Source organism: Sparus aurata, chromosome 8, assembly GCF_900880675.1.
Source record: "Sparus aurata chromosome 8, fSpaAur1.1, whole genome shotgun sequence".
In the NCBI taxonomy this organism is placed as follows: Eukaryota; Metazoa; Chordata; class Actinopteri; order Spariformes; family Sparidae; genus Sparus; species Sparus aurata.
The window spans coordinates 12,128,822-12,155,461 of record NC_044194.1 but is presented as its reverse complement, the minus strand read 5'-3'; the positions used below and the strand labels follow the sequence as shown (position 1 = coordinate 12,155,461).

At 40.5% G+C, this 26,640-nt stretch overlaps 1 protein-coding gene and 1 long non-coding RNA gene across 2 annotated transcripts in view; both read left to right on the top strand.

Annotated features, from left to right (window-relative positions):
* LOC115586698 (uncharacterized) overlaps positions 1–26,640 on the top strand; it is a 42,098-nt gene that overhangs the window by 13,822 nt on the left and 1,636 nt on the right. The window lies entirely within an intron of this gene.
* foxb1a (forkhead box B1a) lies at positions 19,918–22,343 on the top strand. Its single transcript, XM_030425962.1, has one exon. The coding sequence runs from the start codon at positions 20,329–20,331 to the stop codon at positions 21,268–21,270; it is 942 nt and encodes a 313-aa protein (XP_030281822.1). The 5' UTR covers positions 19,918–20,328; the 3' UTR covers positions 21,271–22,343.

Here is a 26,640-nt window from a genome sequence, read left to right as displayed (position 1 = left end):
CATATGAAAACAATTATTCTCTGATGCTGTGGAGATGTAAAAAAAGAAAAAAAAAAAGAAAAAAAACCTGCACAAGTAATTTCCCTGCATTGTTCAGGTAGTAGTAGATCTGACGGAAATTAAGTCTTGACTGTGAGGTTCACATCAACAGACACTGTTTTAATATGAATTGGCACCACACAGAACCCACTTAAATGTGTAGCAAAATGGTCAGATGATAAATATAGTATTTAGCCAAAGGATCATTGGCAGTGACAACATTTTACCCTGTAGGTTTTGGTGGGTCTTAGTTCTGGTGGTTAATCATCATGGCCTAAAGAACAAGGTTGGCAATATTCTATATCATTGTTATTGTCAATAAATCCCTTAAAAGACTGAAACCACTGGTGTGTTAGTTCATCTCCCAACATGTTCCTTTCAATTTTAAAACATCTATTTCATGAGTCAGTTGTGTAAATGGGAGGGATGAGCACACGAAAAGCTGTAGGCAAACTCCTGAATCTGGTCTAATTTGCAAAAATAAATTTATTTGTGATGTTTGAGTACGAGACCTTCATCTGGCAAATAGTTTGTAACAATGAGAAGCCATCTTTAAAAGGGAGTGGCTACACACCTGCAATCACATAGATGACACACATGTTTTTCAGATATGAAAGTAAAGATTATAACTGGAATTACCGGACCTAGAGAATAAAAATAGTGTAGATATACAGCGTTATAGGAATAAAGGTTCCCAAAGTCTTTCACAAAAATAGGTTAATTCATATTAAGTGGACACTGAAAGAAAGAAAGAGCTCCAATAGATAAAAATGACATTTCATAATAAATACCAGGAAAAAAAAAAAAGCGTCATGAATACCAACTTTTGACTAGTTTCACGTACAGATTTGTTTATGACACCAGAATGGAGTACATGGAATTGAATCAAAATACACAAAAATGCTAATAATTGTAAATAGAAGATTTCAGCCATTGCAACATTGAGCTTCATAATTGTGTTTTAATAGATACTAGTGCATTGCCCGTAGGAAGTATGTATTTCTATTGAAAAGTGGGAGGTTAAGTAGCTTTTTCATGGATGGCCAAATGAGGCTGTGTTTGAAGGTGGGACATCAGGGATATAATTGGCCATTTTTGACTACTTTTGATTTTACCTATATATTTCACCTTAAAAACTATTTACCTTGTCTTGTTTTGTGTCATTATTTTCAGCACAACCTCACATGTGTGACTGTACAGTTATTTTTTCATTTTGACATACTGTATTAACACAATGGACCTAAAATCACATAAAACATAAAATCAGAGTAGGAAAAAGTTAGATTTTTTACTATGAGAACCACACATATGTTTAACGAACCATTTTCATTACTTACAATGCAAATATAAATTGCTGTTTGCTAAATTTGTGCATAAGTGTTTGAAATTTACACAGTTATATTAACTATTTACATTTAAATGCAGGCAGTGCCTCAGGGCTCTCTCAGCTCCTCCCTGCCTTCTCAACATTCAGCAGTCTCCTCATCGTTTTGACTCACAACACAAAAAAACGACTACACTACATAACACACTAACTATACACTCCAAACACGCTATATGTCACAAATCTCTCAACTCTCAAAACTCGCGATCTCTATTGCCGACACTTTCGTGACAAAAGCCCGTTTTAACCGTTTCTTCCCGCACCAGACACAACGCAAACGTGACGGCAATGTTCATGAAAAAGTGTGGCGGACATTATTTACCAAAAGTCCGGTTTTGGACGTGCCGTCGCGTCCGTCGACTCAGGAGGTGGGGGTGGGCTAGCAGCTAGCTACACATGAACATCCACAGATTCCGATTCCACTTTGTTGTCCGTGCGTCTCCGGATCTCCTCAGACCCGAACAGACTCGGCCCGGACTCGTTTAGTTTCATTAATCCACAACAGTCAGTTTAGATGCACAGAACGGGACCGAACCGCCAGCCAGCTCGCGCCGCTGCAGGTATAAATCCGCTTGTTTCTTAAGGTGTGTCGTGGGCTTGAGCTCTGCAGTGATTGGCTCTGGTGTGCACGTGGCTATGGTGGCTACGGTTGACAATGCTAGCGGAATTGGTAAAGCATTTATGAAATAATTTATTAACGGTATCATTGTAGTCCAAACAACTCCGACGTCACACACCCTTAAACCATTCAGCAGCCATGTTGAAACTCTCAGGTCAGTCTGATCCTGATCCGCAGAGATATTTGAGGAACACACAGACAGACAGACAGACAGACAGACAGACAGACGGACAGAGATTCCTTGCTTTTATAGAGAGATGTGAGGCTTTGGCTGTGGATAGTTCTTGTTATAATACAGTCATTGTTGCACACAATCTAAGACGGAGGTGAAGAGGTTATGTAAAGATTTGGATTTAAACTGGTTCCAGGAATTGGAGCATAAAACATCCACAGGTAAAAGAACGTCACGTGTGGAAGGGAGTGTGGCAGCACGAGGAGTGTTAACCTAGAGCCCACAACATGTTTCCTTTTTAAAATCACTGTACTATTTGACTTAAATCACAGCAAATGATCAACTGATTTCATCCAACAGTCATCTAGGCGCTGATTCTATATGAGGCGTTGAAGAGTTGAGCGTTAGAGATTTATCCAGATGATAAATCCCTTCCTATGATGCAAATACAGCCATCAGAATACTGTGATATCCTACATGACGCTCAAGCTTAAAGAGAAATACAGGATATTGTTATTTATATTGTTCGTGTACACACTAAATATCTGTATATTCAAAAAATACATAGAACACATTCACCTTTTGCTGACCTTGAAGAAACTTCATGGCAAAGGAAATTATTTTAAAGTTAGAAAAACCAGCGAAAAGAAATGTAATTCTTTGCCAGGCCTCCGAAAAGGTCAGGCTTCACTGTCTCTGGAAGCACCGCTGAAATATAAATGCTCTGTAACGCTGTGTCTGCTGATTGCTTTACTCTCTAGGCAATGTCAATTTTGTGAAAGTACTTGCAGATTAAGTCGGCAGGACGTCAAGGGCCCTTGTAGAAGCTGCTATCTTGTCTTAGCGAAGGGTCCGAAAGCCCTTGTCTATTACCGGAGACACCCCAAGGACAGATGTTTTAGGCTTAGGGGGGTGATGGAGAATAATAGCACATTAGATTCCTAATGTCTCTCGGATGCAGGACTCGGGGGAGACAGAACTCCTGGGTAATCCAAATTCATCTCTCTCTTTCTCTCTCCCTCATTTCCTCCCGTCTTTCTTCTCTGTCTTCGCTCTAACCGGAGTTGGGTCCTCTCTGCCTCTTGAGGTGCCGAATCCTAGCCCCAAGCTACAAGCTGCACAGTCCATTCATCAAGCGTGACCCTCTACGGTGAGGGACGGGACGCTGTGGACTAATGAACCCAGTGCGTAGTGTGAACGTATGTGTGTCATATCTCTGTACACAAGGGGAGGGAATCTTTACTTATTACAGGCGACCACAACACATACAACCCACCTGCATCGTGTTTCAGTACAAAGGGAAGAGTTCACCTCTGTCTGCTGAGCTTGTCCTTGTGACGGCTGCGAATTTATTCCACTGAAAACAACACCAAAAGGTTTCGATAGCAGTTAACAACAGTGTTTCTGTGTGGAAAAAAGTTTTTGTCATTCGATCTTTCACCAACTTTCCCCCTGCAAGGACTAGTAGTAAATATGTTGCCGTAAAGCTAATATGTAATGAACAGCGCTGTGGTCCCATTCCCCTCTGGAGCTTTTTATTGCCATACATCATATGTAAAGTGGGGATAAAGGGATTTTCATTTTTTTGTCCCAGCGTGAATGCTCGGTGTACTAAACACATGCTCGTGATATGAAATCCCTGCCCCCACACCCCCCTTTATCACCAGCGTGGAGCCCCCACCCCCATCTCCAACCCCAGGCCAAGGGTACACCTTGATGAGTGAAGAGGGAGGCTAATTCAGTCCTCAGGCTTAATTAATCCTATGTCTTATTTGATGAATGACTCCCAAATTGTGCTGTAATAGTGGTATTTTTTTGTGGAGGGAGCTCGCAGCTCGCGCGGTGTGTTGACACGAAGCTAGGAGAAAGTCAAAGTCGGGACTTCCGAGAGTCTCGACTTGGGGCTTTGTTTGCAAAGTTGCCGTCCTCTGTGGACAGTTTAAGCCCCGTCCTCTGACGTCAGGCCGGCTGTGGAGAGTGATGGTGCGCTGCAGGGAACATGTGTTTATGGATTTCTCCTAGCTAAGATCACGATAGGAGTCCGCTGCCTTTGTCTCACGCTGGGTTCGTCAGTTTTGACAAACATGATTTGTTGTCTGTAAATACCCAGAGTGCCCTTCTTTCTGTTTTACATGAATATCCGCCTCAGGGGGGCAACACATTACAATGATAAATCCTATGTTTGACTTTCTAATGAGAGGTGCCTTAACTATTGAAAACCCACAGTTTTTCTTTATAATAGATCTAAGTGTGATACCAAATTGTTCAGTTATTTTAACAAGGTTATAGCTGGATGTATGAGGCACCTGAGGTATGCCATATGTCTGATTTAAACTAAATATAGAACATTATTGAGCATTTTTACTGTTATGGGCAGACTCCCAGCACAACTATAATCAAACATAATTATTGTACACTATTGTTTTTTCCCCCTGTGTTGTAAATGTGCCTTCGGACCATATGACATCAGTCTGCCCACAGATTCAGGTCTCCTGCTTTTGCCCCGTTTAATATGAATCCTTTTGTCACAAAGGCCTCTGCTTTGCGTATGCATTGTCCTAACAGAGGTAGCACTTAAAACTAACGATGTCATAAATTTTTCGGGCTAATGTGGCAGGCGGAAAGGGAGCCTTGGCGGGCGGGGTGAGGGTCTGGTGATTTGAGAGGATGGGATGATGAGATTTGGTGGCCTAGCCCAAGCAATGAACTTGATTAAACTAATCTCATCTCTATCAAAGCATCACTCGGATCCCCCTTGTCCCATTATTCATGGCAATGGGATAATTACAGTGAGATGCATGGGGCCAGACAGACAGCACTGTGACACAGGCCCTCAGACCCTGGGCTATGCCTCCACTACTATGTGGCCTGTTCATTTTAAACACAGATTAATTATGGTCAATGGGATGGTTCACATCTGTCACTCTTGGTGAGAAAAATGGAAATGATTGCCCTCAAGATGATAGAGGATGTATATTAAGTCATCTGCTGGTTGGAGGTTCAATAGAGATGAATACGATCAGCATTTTAATGTTGACATCAGCACTATAGGAGTGACAGAATAATGTGGAAAGAACTGCAGCAGCAGAAGTGATATTATCAATGTTTACAGTCATTGTGCTAGAAAACCCACACACCCCATCTCCTTTAACCAAAGTATACGGAGATAATGACATCTGACTCTAGTGTTTTCCAGCCCAGTCACCAGAGTCAAATGTTGGCATTGTACCTCCATGTCACGGTTATGTTAAATTTGTATGTTTTAGATGCATCATATCAATATTTCTACAGCTGGGTGGGACAGCTACCGCGTGAGAGACCATTGTTCCAGACTGTGTTTCAACATTTGCAAGCATGAAACCACTGAATGTTTATAAATAGGAGCCGCTGTTTGAAATTACGTTTAAATCTGAATGTGAAACCATTCGATATTTTTATCACGAGATCACTGTTCGAGACGATGTTTTTAACGTTTGCAAGTGTGAAGCATTCATAGCAAGAGCATGCTGTTCAAGATAGCATTTGAACATTAGAAAGCATGGAACAACTAGATAGTTTTTAGCAAGAGGCCACTGTTTTAGATGGCGTTTCCACATTTGTAAGCATCAACCCACTGGATATTTCTGATGAGATACCACTGTTCGAAATGGTGCTTCAACATTTGCAAGCGGGGAACTACTGGATAATTTTGATGAGAGACCAATGGTCAAGATTGTGTTCCAACAGCATGAAACCACTGGATATTTTGGACATTTTGCAGTTGTGTTTATAGTGACAGAACCATCTTAGCCAAAACATTACCTTTTCTTTACCTTAAGCAAGTGGTTCTTTGGCTAAACCTAAACAGACTACCAGCACAGTTTTGTCACAACTTAAAATTAAAAGAATGTGTAATAAAAGAGTGTAAAGTTAAAATATATGATCATAGTTAACCTTTGTGTGTGCCTATGTGTGTTTTATCTGAAGTGATTTTGTTATGAGGTTAAATGGGTAGGGCATCTAAATGTGTACATTTGGATATTTGGTTGAATAAATATACTAATGACACAGTTTTGTCATTTTTTTGTAACATGCATTCAGTGTTCCCACTCACAAATCAATTAACTAAAAAACTCAAGAGTGAAATAGACCAAATTCCCCATATGGCTGGAAAGATGTGAGCTCAAGTATGTAAATAGGTAACATGTTCTCCCTTAAGTGAAACCCCATGCATGCAAGTTTTTTTGTTTTCTCAGGTTGTTATTTGGGTTTACATTATGTAAAACTGCAAGTCCTGCATTGAAATAACAAAACATTTTATCATTTTAATTCAATTTCAGCCTTTATTTGGGATAATTTTTGACCCCGAGCGTGCAGAATACAGTAATGTCCATGTTTATGCTGCTAAAGCTTGCTTCAATATATTAAACAAAAAATCTGGTGATTCTACTTACAAATATTTTCCTTTTCAAGTAAAATGTTTTTTAATTAATAACACATAAATAATTGAGTAATGCAATATTTATGTAATCAACTCAGAGGAGTTTGTGGTGCAGCGTTAACGCCTACATACTTCAGTGGTTTATACCGTGTGCAATCTTTTCGGGCACTTACACTCGCTTCCTCTGAGTGCCTTTTTTATTTTTATTTTATTTTATTTATGGAGGCTGTATTAAAATGAAAAAAATAAAAAATTAAACAAGCCAGACCTTTTTCCTTCAGTTCAAAATAAATATAACCCCAAGCAGCTTAATTGCACAAAGTGTGTTTTAACAGGTTTTGTGTCTTTATTTTAACTTTTGTTTGGATGGTTGCGACAAACATGTTAATTTTTTGTTCAGCAAAGCAGTAAAAGGTGATTTCTGTACTGGCCTGTCGGCTCGTTGGGTCGCCCCAGTGCTCACACTCACACAGACTTACCCACACACAATCCCGCATACACACCCCAAGGGACTACTGGGGGACAACAGGGAATGAGGAACAGACACGAGCGATAGACACCCAGCCGGCGTAATTATCTCCTGGAGTGGTGTATGTAGTCAGTGAGCTCTGCTCCGCCGCGGTCAGAGCTGTGTGGCCCTCAGTGCTCGTCTGCAGGTTGTTTTTACCACCACAATGATTGGGGCTTCTTCTCACATACGCCCCAAGGATGTTTTTCTCCAGTTCAGCCTTTTCTACTCAGTCCCCGAGGGCTAACATCAAGTCACTGGCAACTGACCATACCACTTGAAACTAACAAGATTATTTGGTTGCACAGCGTTCCAGCTTTCATTTCCTGTCTCGCACTTTTTTGAAGTCTCTGTTACCTGACACGACATCGTTGTGCTGTTAGAATACAGATCAAACGCTGCTCCGTAAGAAGATGTGACTGTAAAATAAAGGTTTATTATAATAAATAGGCCATGCCCAGATGTGCGCAGACATGTTTATTTTTTTCTTCAGGGGTTTATGTGTTGAATTAAAAGTGCATATTAATTAACACCCCTCGCTTTGTGCAGTAATTCTTTACATTTGGATGTGGGCCACGCAGTAAACAGGCTCTCAGATGCAAATGTTTATTGCTGTGTTGTTTGTAATAGTCACCTTTCATTGAACCAGCATTTTACATGCTCTGACACAACAGTTATAGATTGCAAATGAGGAACATTTTAAGTCTAAATGCAGGAAGTGAATCATAATGGAAAGCTGTACTTTTGATACAGCCGTGGTCTCATTTGTTGCTGTTATTTCTTATTGTCAATTTTACTCAGCACTTCAGTCGCTTATATCTGGACACATGGCAGCATCGTCACAGTCTATTGGAGCAACACGATTAGATGGGTTATAGAAGTTTTTTTCCCTTTTTTTCAAATAACTTACCTGAAAGAATTCAATATAATAACTGAAATGATGCCATTGTTGTACCAACCACTGAACAGATATTTTGGTGTGTTTGTGGTCCCTGTCTTTTTCAACGTTAGAGTACACACATTATACTTATAAAATATCATGTCTATGTTTCCCAAAAATGGAAGTTTGGAAAAAGTTCAGGCTCCAGAAAATGAACAAGCTCACATGTTGATCTTTTGAGTCAGAGAACTGCTTTTTCCGACTGTGTGAAGGGAAAGAGAATCTGTTTCCTCTTATATTCAAAGAAATATTTCAGACAAAATAATTGATATAGACTTTACCAATACCCTCACGAAATCACTTGAATGGTTGGATGTTCGTCTTTGGTTACTCTTTCTCCTTCAATCTTTATTTACAGTGGGGTTTTTTTGGGTTTTTTTTTTACAGCACAAATGATGCTTTAGTCAACAGAGTTGTGGACATTCATATGAAAAGACAGCTACAAGGTTCATGATGCATTTCTTGCTCACCTTTGTTAGTGTTTATATAGTCCACTTCTAACCTCACATTCAGGACTTACATTCATCTGATAACACTGCTTGATATTCCTATTTTGAAATGGTGATGAAGAACCTGAGGGAAGTTGGGAAGTTGCGTGCTGACACTTGAGACTTCCTCGCGGTTTTGGAAAACTTTGTGATAGGATTGGTAATAAACTGAAGCTTGACGAGAAAAAAAGAACATAGAACAGACTAATGTCAGATGGCTCCAGACGTGATGTGCATTTTAAATGGCAGAGATACACTATGTCTGTGTCGACCTGTAGATCAGTGACACAGTGCATAAATTTTTTATTAAGTTACAAACGAAATGAAAAGCCATTAGAGAAATAGGTCACATAACTTCTTCTTCTTTGTTTGTGAAAACAGTTTAAAGACATGTGTTTTCTCATCTTCACAGACAAGCTGTTGTACATAAGTGCATGTGTCTTTTCTAGCAATACTGAACTGAGTGTTGTACTTATGTAAACAGTAGGTTTATTATCTTACTACCAGAACTGTAACACTAAGACACCTTGGAAGGGGAGAGTGAGTGGAGGGGTATTCAGTTGGTTTCAATCTGCAGCCTCACAGCCAGATGCCACTAAATCTGACACAGTGGACTTTTAAACATTAATTCATCAATGATAACAATTAAATAGATTTATATATGGTTTATATCCATAGAGCACACTCGACGGATCCTTTCTGCATAGTATGGAACTTTACTTTTGATACTTGAAGTACATTTTAAGACAATACTTCTGTATTTGTCCTTCAAATTTGAATGCAGGACTTTCAATCATTTTGGACACTGGTATTACTACTTTTACTTATTTCACTGCCTCTAAAGTTTATATTTATGCTTTTTCACTTACACTAAATCCTCAACAAACCCTCACTGGTCCGTCTCTGGCACAAGTACAAGTATGAAGTTTCTAAATTCACATCATATCCATTCAAAAACAACAAACTCACACTCAGGAGACAGTATTTGCTACATTATGTGACATTGACGACCCTGCATGATGAACGCTACTCCAGCTATAACAGCGCATATGCTGCCCATCTTTACCTTCTTTTTTTTTTGGCAGCGTGTGCTTTAGAGATAGATTTTTACTTGGATCACGTCTTAAGTAAATCAATATGTCTTTCAAGCATGGCCATTAACAGCAGTGTCCTTTCATTCCCTTTTTTCTCCATCAAACCACACTAATCCTGATTTACACAGTTTAAAACCTTGGCCACATCCCTTACCTTCCAAGGAGATAGGGTAATTAAATTGGTACTTTTTACAAGTCGTACTCAATAAATCTGAATAAATTAACAAGGCATTACTAAGACTGCTACATTAAATTTGCATAGTGTGTTTAATGAATATGCAACTGCAAGTGAAAAGGTCTGCTACTGTGAACTCTTGAAATTAGCATAACTACTTCCAGCGTGTTTCTTAAATAATGCTCTCATTTGCACATCACTGAGTTGGCTAATTCTAACTTCAGTCAGTGTAGCCTCATAATTAAGACTCCTGCTTTAATTTTTAATGAAGTTTATGTTACATCAATCCTGACAGTAATGAGAGGGACATGGAAACAAAAAGGCTGCTAATAATTAAATTCACCAACCAGTTTGAGGCGTAGTAATTCCTGAGGAGAAATTACATGACTAATTATTAATTTGATATTCATACCATTCTGTGAGCAGATACACACATAACGGCCCGTCTTGGTGCCAGTTGTGCTGAAATGCAAAATGCCTTTTTCACTGCCCCCATGACTGTGAGGTCTCACATGGATTTTAGTGCGCAATTAATCATGTTGACACTCACGATTAAAAGCTTTTTATTGGCGCCGATTTATTAGGCTATATTACCTGAGTTGGTTTAACGCCTGTTGAAGTCTGTCAGTGAGATGAGGACATAAACAGAGTAATGATTGAATAACAGCACTGATTCGGGGGGCAGTTCGGAACTGCAGCTGACTTTCAGCACTTCGATTAAAACCTAGAAAATGCTATTTATAAAAAGGCCGTCGCTCCCTCCCAGTCAGGGCTGTTAACTTTCAACATTAAGAAGTTTGCTCAAATATTCAAAGACTGCTTATGTACAGAATCACATGACTAACAACTTATGGAAAACGTTCTACAACAAGAAGGCAAGACAAAAACACCAGTCTAAGAATATCTCAATGAAGAAACAGAGTTCAGACCTTTATTTTGAAAGGGTCAAGTGCAGTATATTCATTAGAGTAAATAACCAGGTTTTGTTCGCCTTTTTTTACCCTTTTAAGTATTTTCATTATCTCCAACCTGTTGTTCCACTTTTCCAGGTTGCAGCGGTACACAGATTTAAAATACTGGGATCTGAAACTTTACTGTTTTCCTGTGCACATTTGAATTTCTACAGTATTGCATTCTACTGTATCTTATATATTTCAAGTTTATATCAAGTTTCATGTCTGTCAGGACATAATGTTGTCATATTGTGTGTGTTTGTTAAACCAAAGGAAAAACAAACCCTTTCATTTCGTTGTAAACTATGATGTTTTCTGAGATCTCACACAGTTTCAACCCGAATCAGGACACACCACTGCATGAGGGATTGTCTGTGTTTGTTTTGTGGTTTTTAATGAACAAGCCATTCAAAAACTCTCTGTGCTTCTGCTCCTGAATGCACGAAGTTTGCTCTTTTCCAAATGTTTGGGAAAAAAGGGAAACAGATGTAAAAAAAAAAAAAAAGCAATTTGGTAAGTTCACTGTTAAACAATTCATGATGATTAACCGCATTTTGGCACACTTATATGGAAATTAGCAAATGGATCAATGTGTGTAATCAGCATTTGTTGATAAAGATCAATATACAGAAAATTGTGATGTGATTTATTTTGTTTCATAGGAAAGTTTGAATGTTCTCTTTGCAAAATACGAGTAGAGTCCGGGTACGAGTTTCTCCCTGAATGAGTGAGGAGCTGCAGCATGTGAAGGTTGTCGTTCAGTGTCAACAATGGACGATGATGCATTTTGTCACATTCCATCGTACCAAACCTACATTAGCATGGAAATAAAATGCTTCATCTCGCAATCAATCGTTTATTTATTGAAATCAGTATACAGAGAATATATATAAATAGATATAAACAGTATATACAGCATCTGTCAGCTGTATGATAAGAACAACCTTTCATAGAGAAAGCAGACACATTTCCACCAGAGCTCTGAATTTAATGTTGATGATTTTCTGAGATCAAAACACGAAATCAACATGGAAAAAGTTTACTGACTCATTACCGTCTGTTTCTGAACCCGGTTTAGTCTGTGATTTAGAGACGAAGACAGAAAGATGGAGCAGTTTTCATTCTCGTCTTTGTGAAACAGAGATACTTTTGATCAAAATGCTTCTGCATGCAGATCTTCTCATCTTAGTTGTCACGACAACTGGTCGTTCTGCTGAAAGTTAATTATTTGGGATTGTAATAGCTTTGGTTTAGACAGGGGAACTGAACATTTCCCCAGCTGATAAGGCTGCTAATACTCTGTCTGTGCCTACAGTAACTGTGACCGGGAAGGATTTTTCCTGGCATGCAGTGGCACTTGACATTTCATGGGATTCTTTCTCGTGCTTTTTCCATCAGTGCATTGTAATGGCGCAAACCTCAGCTCTAGATTAAACTTGTTTGGTAGAAACGTAATTGCATTTGCCTGTGTGCGTGCGGTCTGTGTGTATTTCCCATCTATAATTCAAATGCTTTGTCTCATCTGGAGTACTCGCTCCTGAACAGGTCAGAGTCAACAACATTATTTTCGAGTGTGGACCCTCGAGGGTCTAGTAATCAACATCACAGTTCATCAGCTCTATTACCACTATCCTTCAAAAGAAAGGAATCTTCTCGTACATCAGCTACAACGTGGCTTCGAGAACTCTTAATCAACAGGATTTCAGACACGTAAATACATATTTTTCTCTAGATATTAGCCATGCTTTCCAAGGTCCTTGGCTGCCAGCTAGGGGTTGCATCCCCTCGCTGACAGTGTCAAAGCAGGGTGGTGGAATATTGATGCCGAGCCGGCACTGTGCCCCGCCGTATGAGCATGCTTTTTATAGAGGCACAAATATTCAAGCCTCACCTTAATTAATATGACAAAAATCCTTCTGCGGGGTTGTTTCCTGTGCCCTTTTGATTAGCCGTGGATTAACAGGACCTTTTTATGTTTTCCTCGCTGCACCCGTGTTTCCAGCGCAGGTTAGCTCCCCTATTACTAAACAAATGAATTAGTGCCTGGAAATGTGTCATGCACATTACCTTTCAGCAGGAGGCACATTGAGCTGGTCAAGCATAAAGGAGCAGCGCGAGGCGTGCCGTGCCACATTGCTTGTTTGCGTTTCTCTTTAAAGCTCTTTGTGATTTACCGTGGGGCTTGTTTATGCTTAGCAATGCAAATCTGAGCCTTACAGCGGCATATATCACACACCAATTAAAATCTATCAATAGAAGTGCCACTTGGTGATTGGTCATTGTGTTAATCCCGCAAAAGGACCCACCACTGCTTTGGTAGGCGGCAGTGCTGTCTTGTAAAATACAAATACTAAGTGACATTAAAACACAGGATGGCGCCTTGTCTCTAGAATAAGAGCCACCCAGGAGATGTAGGTCAGAATGTATCTAATTTGTCTCTCTTTTGCTTTGACAGCCGGATGTCCACACATGCAAACTTTTTCTGTTAGCATTGTTTTTCCAAGTCTTTTCATTCCGTTACCTTCCCTGTGGGTGTCACCGGCATCAAGCAGTGTGTTTTTGTTTATGTGTGCATGGTAAACACTCCTGTATTGTTATTGTGTATTGTGCTGTTTCTGGTCTTTGGCTCTGTTAGCCGATCCTTGGAGACCAGGCATTTCCCCGATGTATAAGATGAAAGACAGAGCAAAATGCCCCTCGTTTGGTCCCAGTTGGTTAAGTGTGTTCTGATCACTGCCAAGGTCTTGGATGAACATGAGCCACACACAAAGGACCGTGCCTTCCAACCACACAGGCTCACAATAAAAAAGGGATTTGCCTCAGTTAGACGTCTTACACGCTAACCCCCAAAGGAGAGACGTGTTGGCAGTGTTGCCGAGGACGAACAACAATGTCAACTTCTCTCTGAACTGATCCTGGAGTTCAAAGCTTTTTTCCCCCCCACCTTGCCATCCCCACATCCTACAAACTTGTAATTCATTTGTGGCAAACAGTCAGAGCTAAACAGAAAATGATTGTTAATTAATTAAGCAATAATACACAAGAGGGACTGCTTTACTGTCATTATTAGCATACACCTTTGAGAGTAATATTGCAATCATTCAACGGTTACCAACAAAATAGAAGGTATAATCAAAATGTGGGAGTCTGACTAATAACTAGAAAACGTTTAGACAAGTCAGTTGACCCTTAAGGCGCACTTGGTGCTACAGGTGTGTTCGCTTTAAAACCCTTTGGAAGAGCCTGTTTTGGACAAAACAGCACAATGCGCCTGTGGAGCAGGGCTGTGTGCACATGCAACCACTATGTGTAATTAACAGCAAAAGCGACGTAACTCCGGACCTTGCGCCAAAAAAAGGTAGTAAACGTATTTCAACCTCTGACAATGCTAGAAAAGTGCAACAGCGCAGGAGAAGAGGGCCGCTAGGTGTTTTGCAACGTTGGAAAACAACAGTTTAGCATATTGTCTTATTCTATCGGCCTGTAAGGTAATGAAACGTCTAGGTTACTACTCCAGCAAGTAGGCCGAACCGTGGTAACGACCCGACAACAGCGAGACGATTTCTAGTCTCTGCCGAGTCAGCCAGCCAACTTTAGCTAACACTAATGCTTTATAGAGATGGTGAAATTTCAGATCCACAAATATAAACACAAACCTGCTCAGCTAGCTCAATCTTGTAGATATATATAACAAAATATTTAAATATTTTTTCCATGGACAATCAAATGAACTTCAAATGTAGCCTTTCTCTAAGCAAGTAGCGTTGTGTATCCCTTGCTGCGCAGGGACGTACCTGTATCAACAGGGTTGGTCTAACAGCAAATCTAACAGCACCATAAATTATATTCATTAAAGAAAGTTGATTTTAAACCACAAAGACCACTTCGGTTCAAGGCAAGTTCCAAAAATGTTTGATTACAAGCCAGAGTGATAATTTTAATGGTGTGCTGTCATGCTGATGTGGTCGATTTCAACCAAATTGTTTCGTCAAAAACCCCCCAATAATAACCACTTCCCCGCAATGAAAAGGAAAGGTGAAAGGTTAAACCCACAACATTGACCTCAGGAGGATGTAATTTCACTTAAAGTGACCCAAAGTATTGATCCATTTCTGCTCTTGAGTCAATATGTCAAATGTCATCCGGTTGTGTGGTACATCAGTTCAAAAAGACCCCCCCCCCCTCCAAACTTGGTATGATCTCTTCCTCATTGTGCAGCTGCACAGATGATCCATCTCAAAGCCGTCCGCCTCATTTTCATCCTCTGTGAAAAGGTAACTCTTTGTGTCTGATTGAACTATGTTAATTCATACTCTTTTCCTGCATAATAGCCCTTTAATCTTCCTGCTTCACGGTGAAAGTTCACTCTTTCAGTCGAGTTTGTTGTTAATATATTATAACCTCACATTGCATTATTCTCTCATTTTCAACAATATATACAGTAAGTGAGAATTTCCATGATTGTAGTTCATGTGGAACCAGTTTATTATACAGTCATACATAGTGTAGCAGTGAGGGGCTCCCGCATTTTCTTCTCAATATTGAAATGGACTCGTGTTGTTATTCTGTTTTGTATCCTCTCATCTTTCGCCCCATTTAAATTTTTCCCTCCATCTCACCGTCTTGCCGTGCCACTTCCCTCTTGCTCTTTTGCTCCTTCCTCTCCACATCTGTCAGCTGGCTAAGTATCATGTGTAGTTTAACAGGATGATTTGTTGTCGCCGAGTCATCTGTCACCAAAAAAAAAAAAAAAGCTAAATGATGAAATGAGAGCTCGGGCCGCACTGTCTTGTCCGTAATGAATTATGCAGGGAGGGGTCATGGAGGGAGGGAGAGGGGGGCCCTGTGTTTTGGTTACAGTCCACAGCACAAACACGGACCTCAGGTAGTACACTCATCAGTCCTGCTGTTTCTCACCATATGGAGTCAATGAACTGGGACAGCCCTCCCACACACACACACACACACACACACACACACACACACACACTTCACATGCACACACTCACGTGCCTGCAGACACAAATTCATAGTAATACAGCAGATAGATGGGTGGATGAGTTTTTTCTATACTGGGCACAAATTGTCACATTGACCCCTTCAAAATAAAATCATAGATAGATAGATAGATAGATAGATAGATAGATAGATAGCACAGTAACTGAAAAAGAGTACAGGGCTTGTCACCATCTGATGGTCACAGAGTGAAACTGCTGCAAACACAGAAAAAAGGCCCACAATTAAAATAAAGTAAATTAAGATAAAAATGTAAATTAATAAAAAATATATATATATTAAAATAAAGAAATTATTATTATTTTTTTAAATCCCTTGGTGTCCTGGATTAAAAGAAAAGATCCTTATTGGTCAACATTTCTTCCCTTCTTAATCTCTTTTCGTGTCTAATTAGAAGAAACTCTTCACAGACGAATTCAAATCACAAGTTCCAGCCTCTGTATAAATTGAGATATCTGTTACAGATGATGTGCCGTATAATGGATGCCTAATTTATGTAATTAGACCATTAAGCATAATCTGAGCATATGCTGTGAATGCCCTGAGGTCTGGTGCCAGGTACTCCCTCTGATGTCACCCAGACACAACTAACTAATGGAGCGGGCTGCTCTGCCTGCACCATAATCCCACTGTTTGTTATAGAATAAACGGACAAAAACATTTTTTAAAAAATCACCATATCGTAGAGTTATATCGGTGTTCGTGTTTGCAAATATAGAAATGAATGGTTTTATTTTTCTATCTTAAAAAAAAAAAAAAAAATCTTATTGAAGGGGGGCATCGTGATGAAGATGGCCTTTAAGTAGTGTGAGTGTCCCGTCATATAGGCTGCATCTCCCATCGAAGAGGGTGCAGTAAGAGTCCTCTCTGTCTGCTAATTAATTGTCATTCTGCTGAATATTCATACCTTATCATCAGCGCGTCCTTAATTGCACCGTAAAACATCTCTGGGGGGCGGGGGATGAAATCACCACGGACTTAATTAGCAGCGCGGGCCTATTGGCTGGGTTGGAGAGTTGTTTTTTTTTTTTTTCTGCAGCAGACAGACAGACAAACTGTACCTGCCTCCACCGGACGTGTATGAGCCGCAGCACGGAGGCTGCTGCAGGTAGATGAGGAAAACAAAAATCCCCCTGTAAGTCTGCGGGCCTCGTCACGATAAATCTGCGTGACGGAGAGATCGCAAATCATTGTTTTGCGGTGATTTTAACTCATAATTCGGGAGGGATTATGCGTATTTGTTAAACCTCGGGCAACGATTTGTCTGCCTGTAGACTTTTAAAAAAAAGAAAGAAAGAAAAAGAAAGAAAACTATGCATTAAAAGGGTCCAAAAAAATGTAGACCAACATTTAAAATAATATTTTTTAAAAAAGGAATAAAAGTTGGTCTTCCACATCCAATCATTTTAATTTCCTAACTTTAATCTCACTCTCCTCCTGCGTAAAAAAGCCCCCCCCATCTTTAAATTCCTCTTAATGGTTCCCTGAAAGCCAGATTTTTCTTTCTCTTCCCCCCCCCCCCCCCTCCTCTCTCTCCCTTTCTCTCTCCCTCCCTCCCTCCCTCTCTCCGCAGGTCTGGGTGGCAGCATATCTCAACTCGAATTCACTGTGACAATATTGTTTGGCTATCATTCGCTGCTTTAGGATGAATGGCATCGATCCTCTTTTAACAACATTTGTTTCCTATTGTGTCGGAGCGGGGGGGGGCGCAGCGGCGGAGGGCAGACGTGTGAAAGTGGCTGTTTGATTCTCTTTTTCATCCCCATGACCTCAGCTTTTGTGTCTCGTCACCCTGGGAATGTCACGCCTCACTACTCTACTTTAAGATGTTTCAGAAAGTGCCCTTTGTTTTCGCTCCTCGTTTTTTTTTTTTTTTTGAAAGCTCATACAAAATTGTTCTTGGTCTTCCACCCCCCCTCTCCTGCTATAAAGGATACTTCAGGCCGAGGCACGGTTCACAAGTGCAATGCAATTTGGCTTATCCCAACCTTTGTTCGGGTTTTTCTACAAATGACCAAACATAGTGCAGACTTGATCTACTGCTGCTTGAACTCGGGGAGTTTGGGAGCAGCTAAAAACCCCATTCAGATTCAGAGTCATGGTGGTATTTTCAGTGTGTGCATTCGACAGGGACAAAAGGCCTACCAATATCCCATAACCCTGGAGCTCAAAAAGCCACACCGGTCTGTGTGTGAGAGGAGGAGGTAAAGAAAAGAAAGAAAAAAAAAGAAAAAGAAAATACTCTTACTGCTCCCGTGTGGCTGGTTAATGCGAGAGTTGCAGGTTAACTTGCAAAGGAGTGAGTTGAGACCATGAAGACAAATAGTTTGGCAAACAGCAAACATGTGCAAAGATCGCGCGTAAAATCGCGCGTAAAATCCAAATACCCTGTTTTTAATTCGTTGCGTGCCTTAGTATGTGTATTATTTTAACAGCTCATATTAATCACACATAAAAAAGTCTGACAGTTACAAAAAAACAAAACAAAAAACGCGCCGATCTGACTGCTATGCACAGGGACATACTAATCTGAGTGAGAGCCAGCAGCATGATATGTATTTTCTTTTCTTTTTTTTTTTTTGTTTTGTTATTCCTTTTTTAAATCAACGAATGAAGGAATGAATGGATAAGCTGGATGTCAGATGATGTTTGGTACTTGGCAGTGTGTTGTCATTATCCGAGATGGGTCGACTGGGCCACTTCCTTTTGGACAAAACCTTTTCAGCTGAACGTTAATGGGAAATGACAGGTGTTAAAAGGCACTCTGCAGGGGAAGAAACCAGCGCTGAGAGTTTCTTTTAAAACGAGACTTTTTCCCAGTTTGTATTTTTTTCTAGAATTAAAAAGACACTTTTTTTTACATTTGCTTTCCTTATTTGTGTTGATTCGGGTGTTTTTTTTTTTTTTTAACGATTGTTAAACAGCCTTCATGCAGCAGCGAGGACGCTCTCCTCTCCTCTCCTCTCCTCTCCTCTCTACTCTCCTCTTCTCCAGCCTGCTCCTGCTTTCTGGGTGAAGGAAGAAAAAAAATAGCTGCGGTGTCCCCCCGCAATGCGATTCTTTTCGTAATCCGTCAGACTGGTGATGGGGTGCATTGTGGATTTATGGGGGGAAATTAGCATAAATTATGAGCAAATCTGCGTGTGCGTGTGTGTGGTCTCCGGCATTGCAAATCCTCCAAGCGGAAAGGTGGCCCTGGCCAAAAAAAAAAAAAAAGGACTTGAATGGCAATAGCTCAAAATAGGCTTCCCATTTGGTTTTCACATTCATATAATTGACTTATGGATATTTTATACAGTTTCTCGCCACACCATCCTCAAGGGTTTATTTGCATTTCTGAAGTACTTTTTTTGGATCTCCTTTACATAAACACAATGGACCTGATTGCCTCATGAAGTTTTTTTTTTTTTTACTTTTGCTGTTTGCATTGTGTTGATGTTTTCATATCGGTCTTGCTTCCTCCGCTCAGCTCTGGGCGAAATTAGCTGAGAGAAAAACTAATAGTCGGGCTCATCAGCAACACTCGCTCGTGGCTAATTATTTTTGTATTGCGTCTCGTCAACAATATTTAGAGTGCAGCGAGAAAGAAGAAGCTAAATTAAGAAATAATAATAAAACACGTATTTCAGTCTGTAAAAATCAGCTCATCTTAAAAAAAAAATACAAAAATAAAAGGTTTGCTCATCACACACAGGAATATTTTTAATAAATCCAAGTCAATGCAGACCTGCCTTTTAAAAAAAACAGAGCAAATAGTAATAACGCGATGTCAGTACATTTACAATACGCCGAATCATCCTCACGTCCATTAACATTATATACTCGCGAATTAAGCGCAAAGTCCCGCTGAAGAAGTATTTTTGAAGCGCATACCTTCACACACTGAGTGCCATCGCAGTTCAATTCCGGCTGCCGAGCCTTTTCACCCCTTTTTCTGTCTTCAAATGGAAATGATTTCCATTGGCCCAAGGTGTCCATGTAAATAGGTGTAAATGAAACCAGATTATGCCTTCCCCTCCCAGCCTCCCCCCACCACCCACCCCCCTCCTCCTCCTCCTCCTCCTCCTCCTCCCGTGGCAATTGTCATGTGATAGCAAAGAGGTGGCACATTAATGGAGCGCCTCTACAGGGGTCTTTTCTGCTCATGTCACCACATAAAACTATCAGATGGTTAGAGGAAGGCCATGGAGGCATCCACTTAGCTCGTCTTATCGAGGACGCCAAATGAAGTCTATTCAGCTCTGCTAGCGGGACAAGCTGACTTACTTTGCGAGAAAAGACTTTACAGCAGCCGTCACTCCATAAATGTGCACCGCCCGCCCGCCTGCACACTGCAGAGGCGCTCCAACCCGGCTGTCGATTTTGTTTTTTACGCGCAACGCAACTCCGGCTCTGCCCGTGCTGAAACTTTTTCCACCGCGGTTGGGTTCATGAAGAGCGGCAAGCTTTCGCCCAGGAATTAAGGGAGACTACTTTTTTTAAACTGTTTTTTCCCCCCCTCACCCCTGAAGACATCGAGGATGCCTCGTCCGGGGAGAAACACGTACAGCGACCAGAAGCCACCTTACTCCTACATCTCCCTCACTGCCATGGCGATCCAGAGCTGCCCCGAGAAGATGCTGCCCCTCAGTGAAATTTACAAGTTCATCATGGATAGATTCCCTTATTACAGGGAAAACACTCAGCGGTGGCAGAACTCGCTGCGACACAACCTGTCATTCAACGACTGTTTTATTAAGATCCCCCGGCGCCCAGACCAGCCAGGTAAGGGCAGTTTCTGGGCTCTGCATCCCAGCTGCGGGGACATGTTTGAGAATGGAAGTTTCTTGAGGCGCCGCAAAAGGTTCAAAGTGTTGACTTCGTCCGATCACTTGGCTCCGAGTAAGCAGTCGGATGCTGCGCATTACCTCCAGCAGCAAGCCAAGCTGAGGCTGAGCGCGCTGGCGGCCACCGGCACGCACCTGCCCCAGATGTCAACGTACAACCTCGGAGTGTCTCAGACGTCAACTTTTAAGCACCCGTTCGCCATAGAGAACATCATCGCCAGAGAGTACAAGGTCCCGGGGAGCCTGGCGTTCTCCACCATGCAGTCCATGTCTGCCGGGTACCCGCTCCACAACCAGCTGACGACAGCCTGGCCCCACATGTACAACACCAGCGTGATTGACACGGCGGCCCCCATTTCCATGGCGGGCGGCGACTACAGTGCCTATGGCATGCCCATCAAGTCCCTGTGTCACGGGGGACAGTCCTTACCGGCTATCCCCGTGCCAATCAAGCCCACCCCGACCTCCATGTCCGGTTTCTCGGCGTTACCGCCACACATCCCCGCGTTTCTATCAAACTCTCCACAGTCTCTGAGCCCGACGTCCCCACAGACAGCGACGAGCCAAAGCAGCCCTGCGACCCCGAGCGAGACTCTGACGAGCCCCTCCACACTGCAGTCTGTGGCCGTGCACTGACCGGCTCGACCATCAGCCGAGTGAACGAACTGCTGGCCCGGCAAACCCAGGCCCGAACCTTTTACCGAGTCCAAAGTTTATATTTTCTGTCGTCGGGAAAACTATCAAGGCGAGTTGCAGTTGCATATCGATTTATTTGTGTATGTGTTGAATGTGTCGCTTTAAAATCGTGTCATAGAAGTCCAGCACAGAATCGCACAGCGAAGTATTTGCTCTTGAAAATATAAATTATTTGATAGTTCTATTTTTCAGTTTATTGTGACATGTGCGTGTTGAACGTGGAGCCACTGAGGGGGGGATCCAGGAGGAGAGAGGGGGGGGATTGTTTTTGGCACCAACATCAGCTGTGATCCTGAGGTGCTTGTGATTCCTGTGGCAGTTTTTCTCTTCAATCTTGATCGAATAGCAAAACTTTTGCACCGTTCCTGTGTGACCACTGTAATGTCAATGAAATTGCGAGGCAATGGCTCTGTGTTTTTGTTTGCTTCTACTACTGGAATGATGGGTAAGGGGGTTATACCAAATAGGACTAGGATTTAGATTTTGTTCTTACCATCCCTGTACAAAAAAAGAAAAGAAAAAAACAAGAAAAATGAAAAAGCAAACTGAGTTATGAAAATCTTTTCAAAATGGAAAAGTAGTATTTGTGAGACGTCCTCAAAAATGCAAGATGTGAATATTGCAAATAACTGATACTGAAATGTTGTAAAATGCACTTTTTAGTTTTATGTTTTAGATATCTATTTTCCAGAAAATGTTCTGTGAAGCATTTAATTTAAAAGGCTGTGGTGACCATGTGTATCAGATGCTGTAAATTTGTACTTTTTTTTTTTTTTATCTTATTTTATTTTTTAGGTAAAGCATGCTTTCTAAAAAAACAAACATTTGTGTTGTTCCTGTTGTTGTTAATGCTGTTGTTTTTTGTTTGTTTTTTTGTTTGTTTTATTTTTGCAAGCATGCGTGCTTTCGAGAAAAAAAGTGTGCAAACAGTCTGCAATGAATTGGAAAAAAAAGGAAAAAAAAGCTGGTCATCGAAATATTTTCTCATTAAAAGTGAAGTAAACAATCAAAAATGTTTCTGAAGATTTAATTTAAGACTGTCATTATTATTATTACTATTATTATTATTATTATTATTATTATTATTATTATTATTATTATTATTTCACATGTCTCAGAATACACATTATTACTGTTATTATTCTAATGGCAGAAAATCTTTTTCGATGGATTTCTCCCTTCAATAATAATAATAATAACAATAATAATAATAATAATAATGATAATAATAATAATACTTTCTTTCTCCTTCTATGCGGACCTGTGTGATTCCAGAGTGTGAGAGTTGCACTGAGGCAGTGGGGAAGAGAAATGAGTCGTGCAGTCGATTAGGATGCATGGAGTTGCGATGCCTCGGTCACAGCGCAGACAACCGGGCTCATTCATCAAGCTGTAGGCTTAAACACAATTAAGCCCCAACAATAAACATTTAGAGAAAAAAAGGGCTGCACACAGTGTCCGATTTAGTATCGTCACATATTTTTTTTCTAAGGAGGGCAGTTAAATTAATAAGTGTCATGTTGATTTTTTTCCCACTCTTTCCACCGCATCGCAGGATTTGTATTTTTCTTTTGTTCAACAGGTTTATAAACAGGCAGAAAACGCGCGTAAAATGCCTGCCTTTTTTTCGTTTTTTTTTTTTTTTTTTTTTTTAAAGAATGGCTTAAATAAAATAAATAAGAAAAAAACGCGCTTTATCTGCCTCCCCTATAGAAAGGCTGCAGCCTATTTCGGGGTATTAAACAAATACATTAGAATTCCGTCACTTTATGCAATCGAGTAGATCAAATAAAAGGGGGTCTCGGGCCACTTCATTCCCCCCTCATTCACTTGAATTGAAAGTGCAAAGAATAGCAAACTTAGACTGGGCCACCAATGTAGATTTAGCCTTTTTTCAGCGAGACAAAAAGACTGATTTTTCACAAACACATTGCTGACTGGGGAACTAGGAAACGAGCTGCAAGACCCTTTTGGAATTTAAATCCACCCCTCCCCCCCTGGACTGTTTGGACAACAGTGTTAGTTTTTTTTCTTCTTCTGCTTCTCCTTCTTCTTCTTCTTCTCCTTCTTCTTCTCTTCACCCCCCCTCCTCACTTTGTGCATTTGTGTGTGTAACATTAATTCTGACTCTGGATGATTAAATGTGTTGAAAGTGCAACGACAGATTACAAGCTTTAATTTTCAGAAACCCGATTTATTTTGTTTTCTGTTTATTTGTTTTTTACTACAATTTACCATTTAAATCACATTAACAAGCATGTGCGACTTAAACATATATATATATATATATATATATATATATATATATATATATATATATATATATATATATATAATTTTTTTAACTGAGTACATTTAAGCAAATTTAATCCAGCAACACATTGTTCCAACATATAGTGACAATATTTATTACACATTTATACTCATGGCATAATTTCTCCTATTCACTTTGGATTGCAGTGTGTTTACTGTCTACTTTAGTTTTGAATGTATTGCTATTGTTATAAGTAAAAACATATTTATGGAAAAATATATATAGATGTATGTTTGAAAAGAGCTTTTTTTGTGAATTACAAGTCATTTATCTGGTGAAATGTAAAAAAAAAAAAATGACCAAAAGTTTCCACTTGATGTTTTTTGGAGCAGAGAGAGAAACATCCTGCCAATAATTTAGGATTTAGCCAAGTCAAGTTTATTTACATAGCACATTTCATACAACAGGCATGAAGTCAAAGTGCTTAAAGATACAAAAATAAATAAAAAGTAACCACCAATGACAAAATCATAGACAATAAAAACATATACAATAGGAAGATATAAAAACTGACATATATAAATCAGCCTGCACAGGGATGATTTTATGAGGGGGGATGACTGAAATGTGGCACATAAATGGAATGAAGTCGGTCTAGACAAACACAACGAGGGCATTGTTTGGCTGGCACTCAGTTCCATTACAGTTAAACTAATAACCACCTTTAGCATTTCCTGCTCAAAATGTTCAAACAAGCAAATAAAAGTTTAACCCCTAAAGAGGAAAAAAAAGTGTAAAGAAAAAAAAAGATGATGTAACAGGTGGGAGGAAAACACATGTCAGACCCCCGCCACATAGGAAACTCATCAGACACCTGACAGTCAAACAAACAGCCTGGAACACATCATTCTGAATTAAATCACAATTTCCCGTCACTTTTTAAATCTACTCCATTTTTTGCCTTTTCCTCCCTATCCAAATAAAATTGGTTGTTTCTATCATCCGGTGCGACATCCTCCACAGTTCAGCAGCATCAGTATGAACTCAGTTGTATAATCCGACTCTGCATTGTCCTTGTTCCCCCAACTATGTTCCACTTCAGACAAAGAAGAAGGTCATCTTCGGCAGGGGAGGATGAAATATAGACCGCATGCGAAAAACCCCTCAATGTTGTAGTTTAATTAAAATAATTCATTAAAGTGGAGGCCTAAGGTAATTAGCATGTATAATTTATGATTTGCTTAATGCATGCAGGCAGTGGCCTCCGCAATAAACTCAACTTAACCTCAAGTAGGGAGCTGATACGGACAGGGTGCTGTTATTTACTGTGTGTTTATTGTTTGGATATTTGTCAAGAGGAAGTGTTTGATATAAACCGCCCGGCCGTTATCCTGCCTCCCGCCGCACACAAATAACTTATTTGCTTATGAGTTTATCTTGTGGATTTATGCTCACTCAGAGAGGAGGCTGTCAGATTGGAGATATTGGGAATTCACCTTTTTCTCTCTCTGGCATACATGTGTGCTCACGGTGTTATTCCTTGCTGGTCACCAAAGTGTTGGAGAAAAGAGAGTTGGTGCCGGTTCTTTTTTTTTTTTGAGGCTGACAGAATGAGGACATGGACCAAAACACCACAAAGGTAGCTCTTCTCCTCTCCCAGAGCAGACTGTCAGCGCTGACTTTTAAAAGAGGAGGCAAAAATAATCACTGATAGACAAAAACTTGCATTAATTATGCTCAGGGAACGTGTCAATCCCTGACAAGGCTTTGACATTTTGAAACATGGCTAGTGGCTATGGTTTATTTATTTTTTTCCCCTGCAAGTGCTTGTAGTTTTTTTTTTTCTATAAAAACAACAAAGTAAAACCAATATTTTCAGACGGAGCCGTGGACCACGGTAAACACATTTATTTTAGCAGTAAATAGAGCAGCTCGGTGATGGGTGGGAAGGGAGCTGCTGGATGAGGATCGTTATTATCAGGCACTTACTTCTGACCTACCGTGACTCTTTTAACTACGGCTGCACAAATCACACCCAGTAAATCTTTCAAACTGTTTAAACAAACGCGCGAGGAACACAAGATTCGTACAGAAAGCCTTTATTTGACGTCACAAAAAGAACGGTGCATTGTGGGAATGACGACGCCTGCCCTCACGGTGCACATCATCATTATGAGACTACATGGCTAAATCATCAGTCATAATGTGTGACTCCCAGGCTAAATACATTACATGGCTGTGTCGGAGGGCAAAGGGCAGGTATAGTGGGCAGCTGCGGGGGGAGGGAGAGGCAGGGGGAGTGCAGCAGCATTCAAGGCTGGCTCAGCCAAACACCCATGTGTGCATGAAATTAGAGTGTCAACATCTGATTCATGCTGCTGGGTGGTGACTGTGAAACAAATTATGTCAGCGGGTGGCAGCGGAGAAAATTCCACTGAGCTGCAGCAGACAGTGGCTGTATGAGGCGGAAGTTACAGCAGGCCGTAGATTTTGAAGAGGTTTCGTATACTGTGATGAAACTTTTCAACGCGATAAATTCAAAGGTCTCTCGGTTCGTATTCAGGCTTGTCACACACACACAAAAAAAAGGATGGTAAAAAAATGAGTGAAAATATATTTTGGGGAGTTTTTTCCGCCGTGTTCCTGAGCTGCAGACGGTGAAATTTAAGCTCTCTAATGGAAGTGGGTGTCGCAAAGAAGATGTAATGGTCCTAGGAAATGGGGTGGTAATTGTTATTCAAGATAAGGATGCATATTGTCCCAGATGGGGTGTGTGAGGTGCAAATGAAAGAGGTTCCCGCTCTGACATTGTCAGCGGTGAAAATAAAAACAAGGGTTTTCACGTGCAAGAATTTCACATTCGGGAAACATTTTTTCCTCAAATGTAATTTTAAGTGGAAACACATTTTGCAAACACAGATCTCTCGACTATTGCTCTTGATGTTTCCTCCTTTTTCTCCTTCTGTTTTTGTGGAGTTGTTTTCCCTAATCCGAACAGTGTCAGAGATATCACCATGTGCCGAAACACACTGTAAAGCCCTTTAAGGCAAAATTTG

Bases quoted from the DNA above. Each gene is read 5' to 3' on its own strand.
- foxb1a (XM_030425962.1), top strand. From the start codon at position 20,329: ATGCCTCGTCCGGGGAGAAACACGTACAGCGACCAGAAGCCACCTTAC.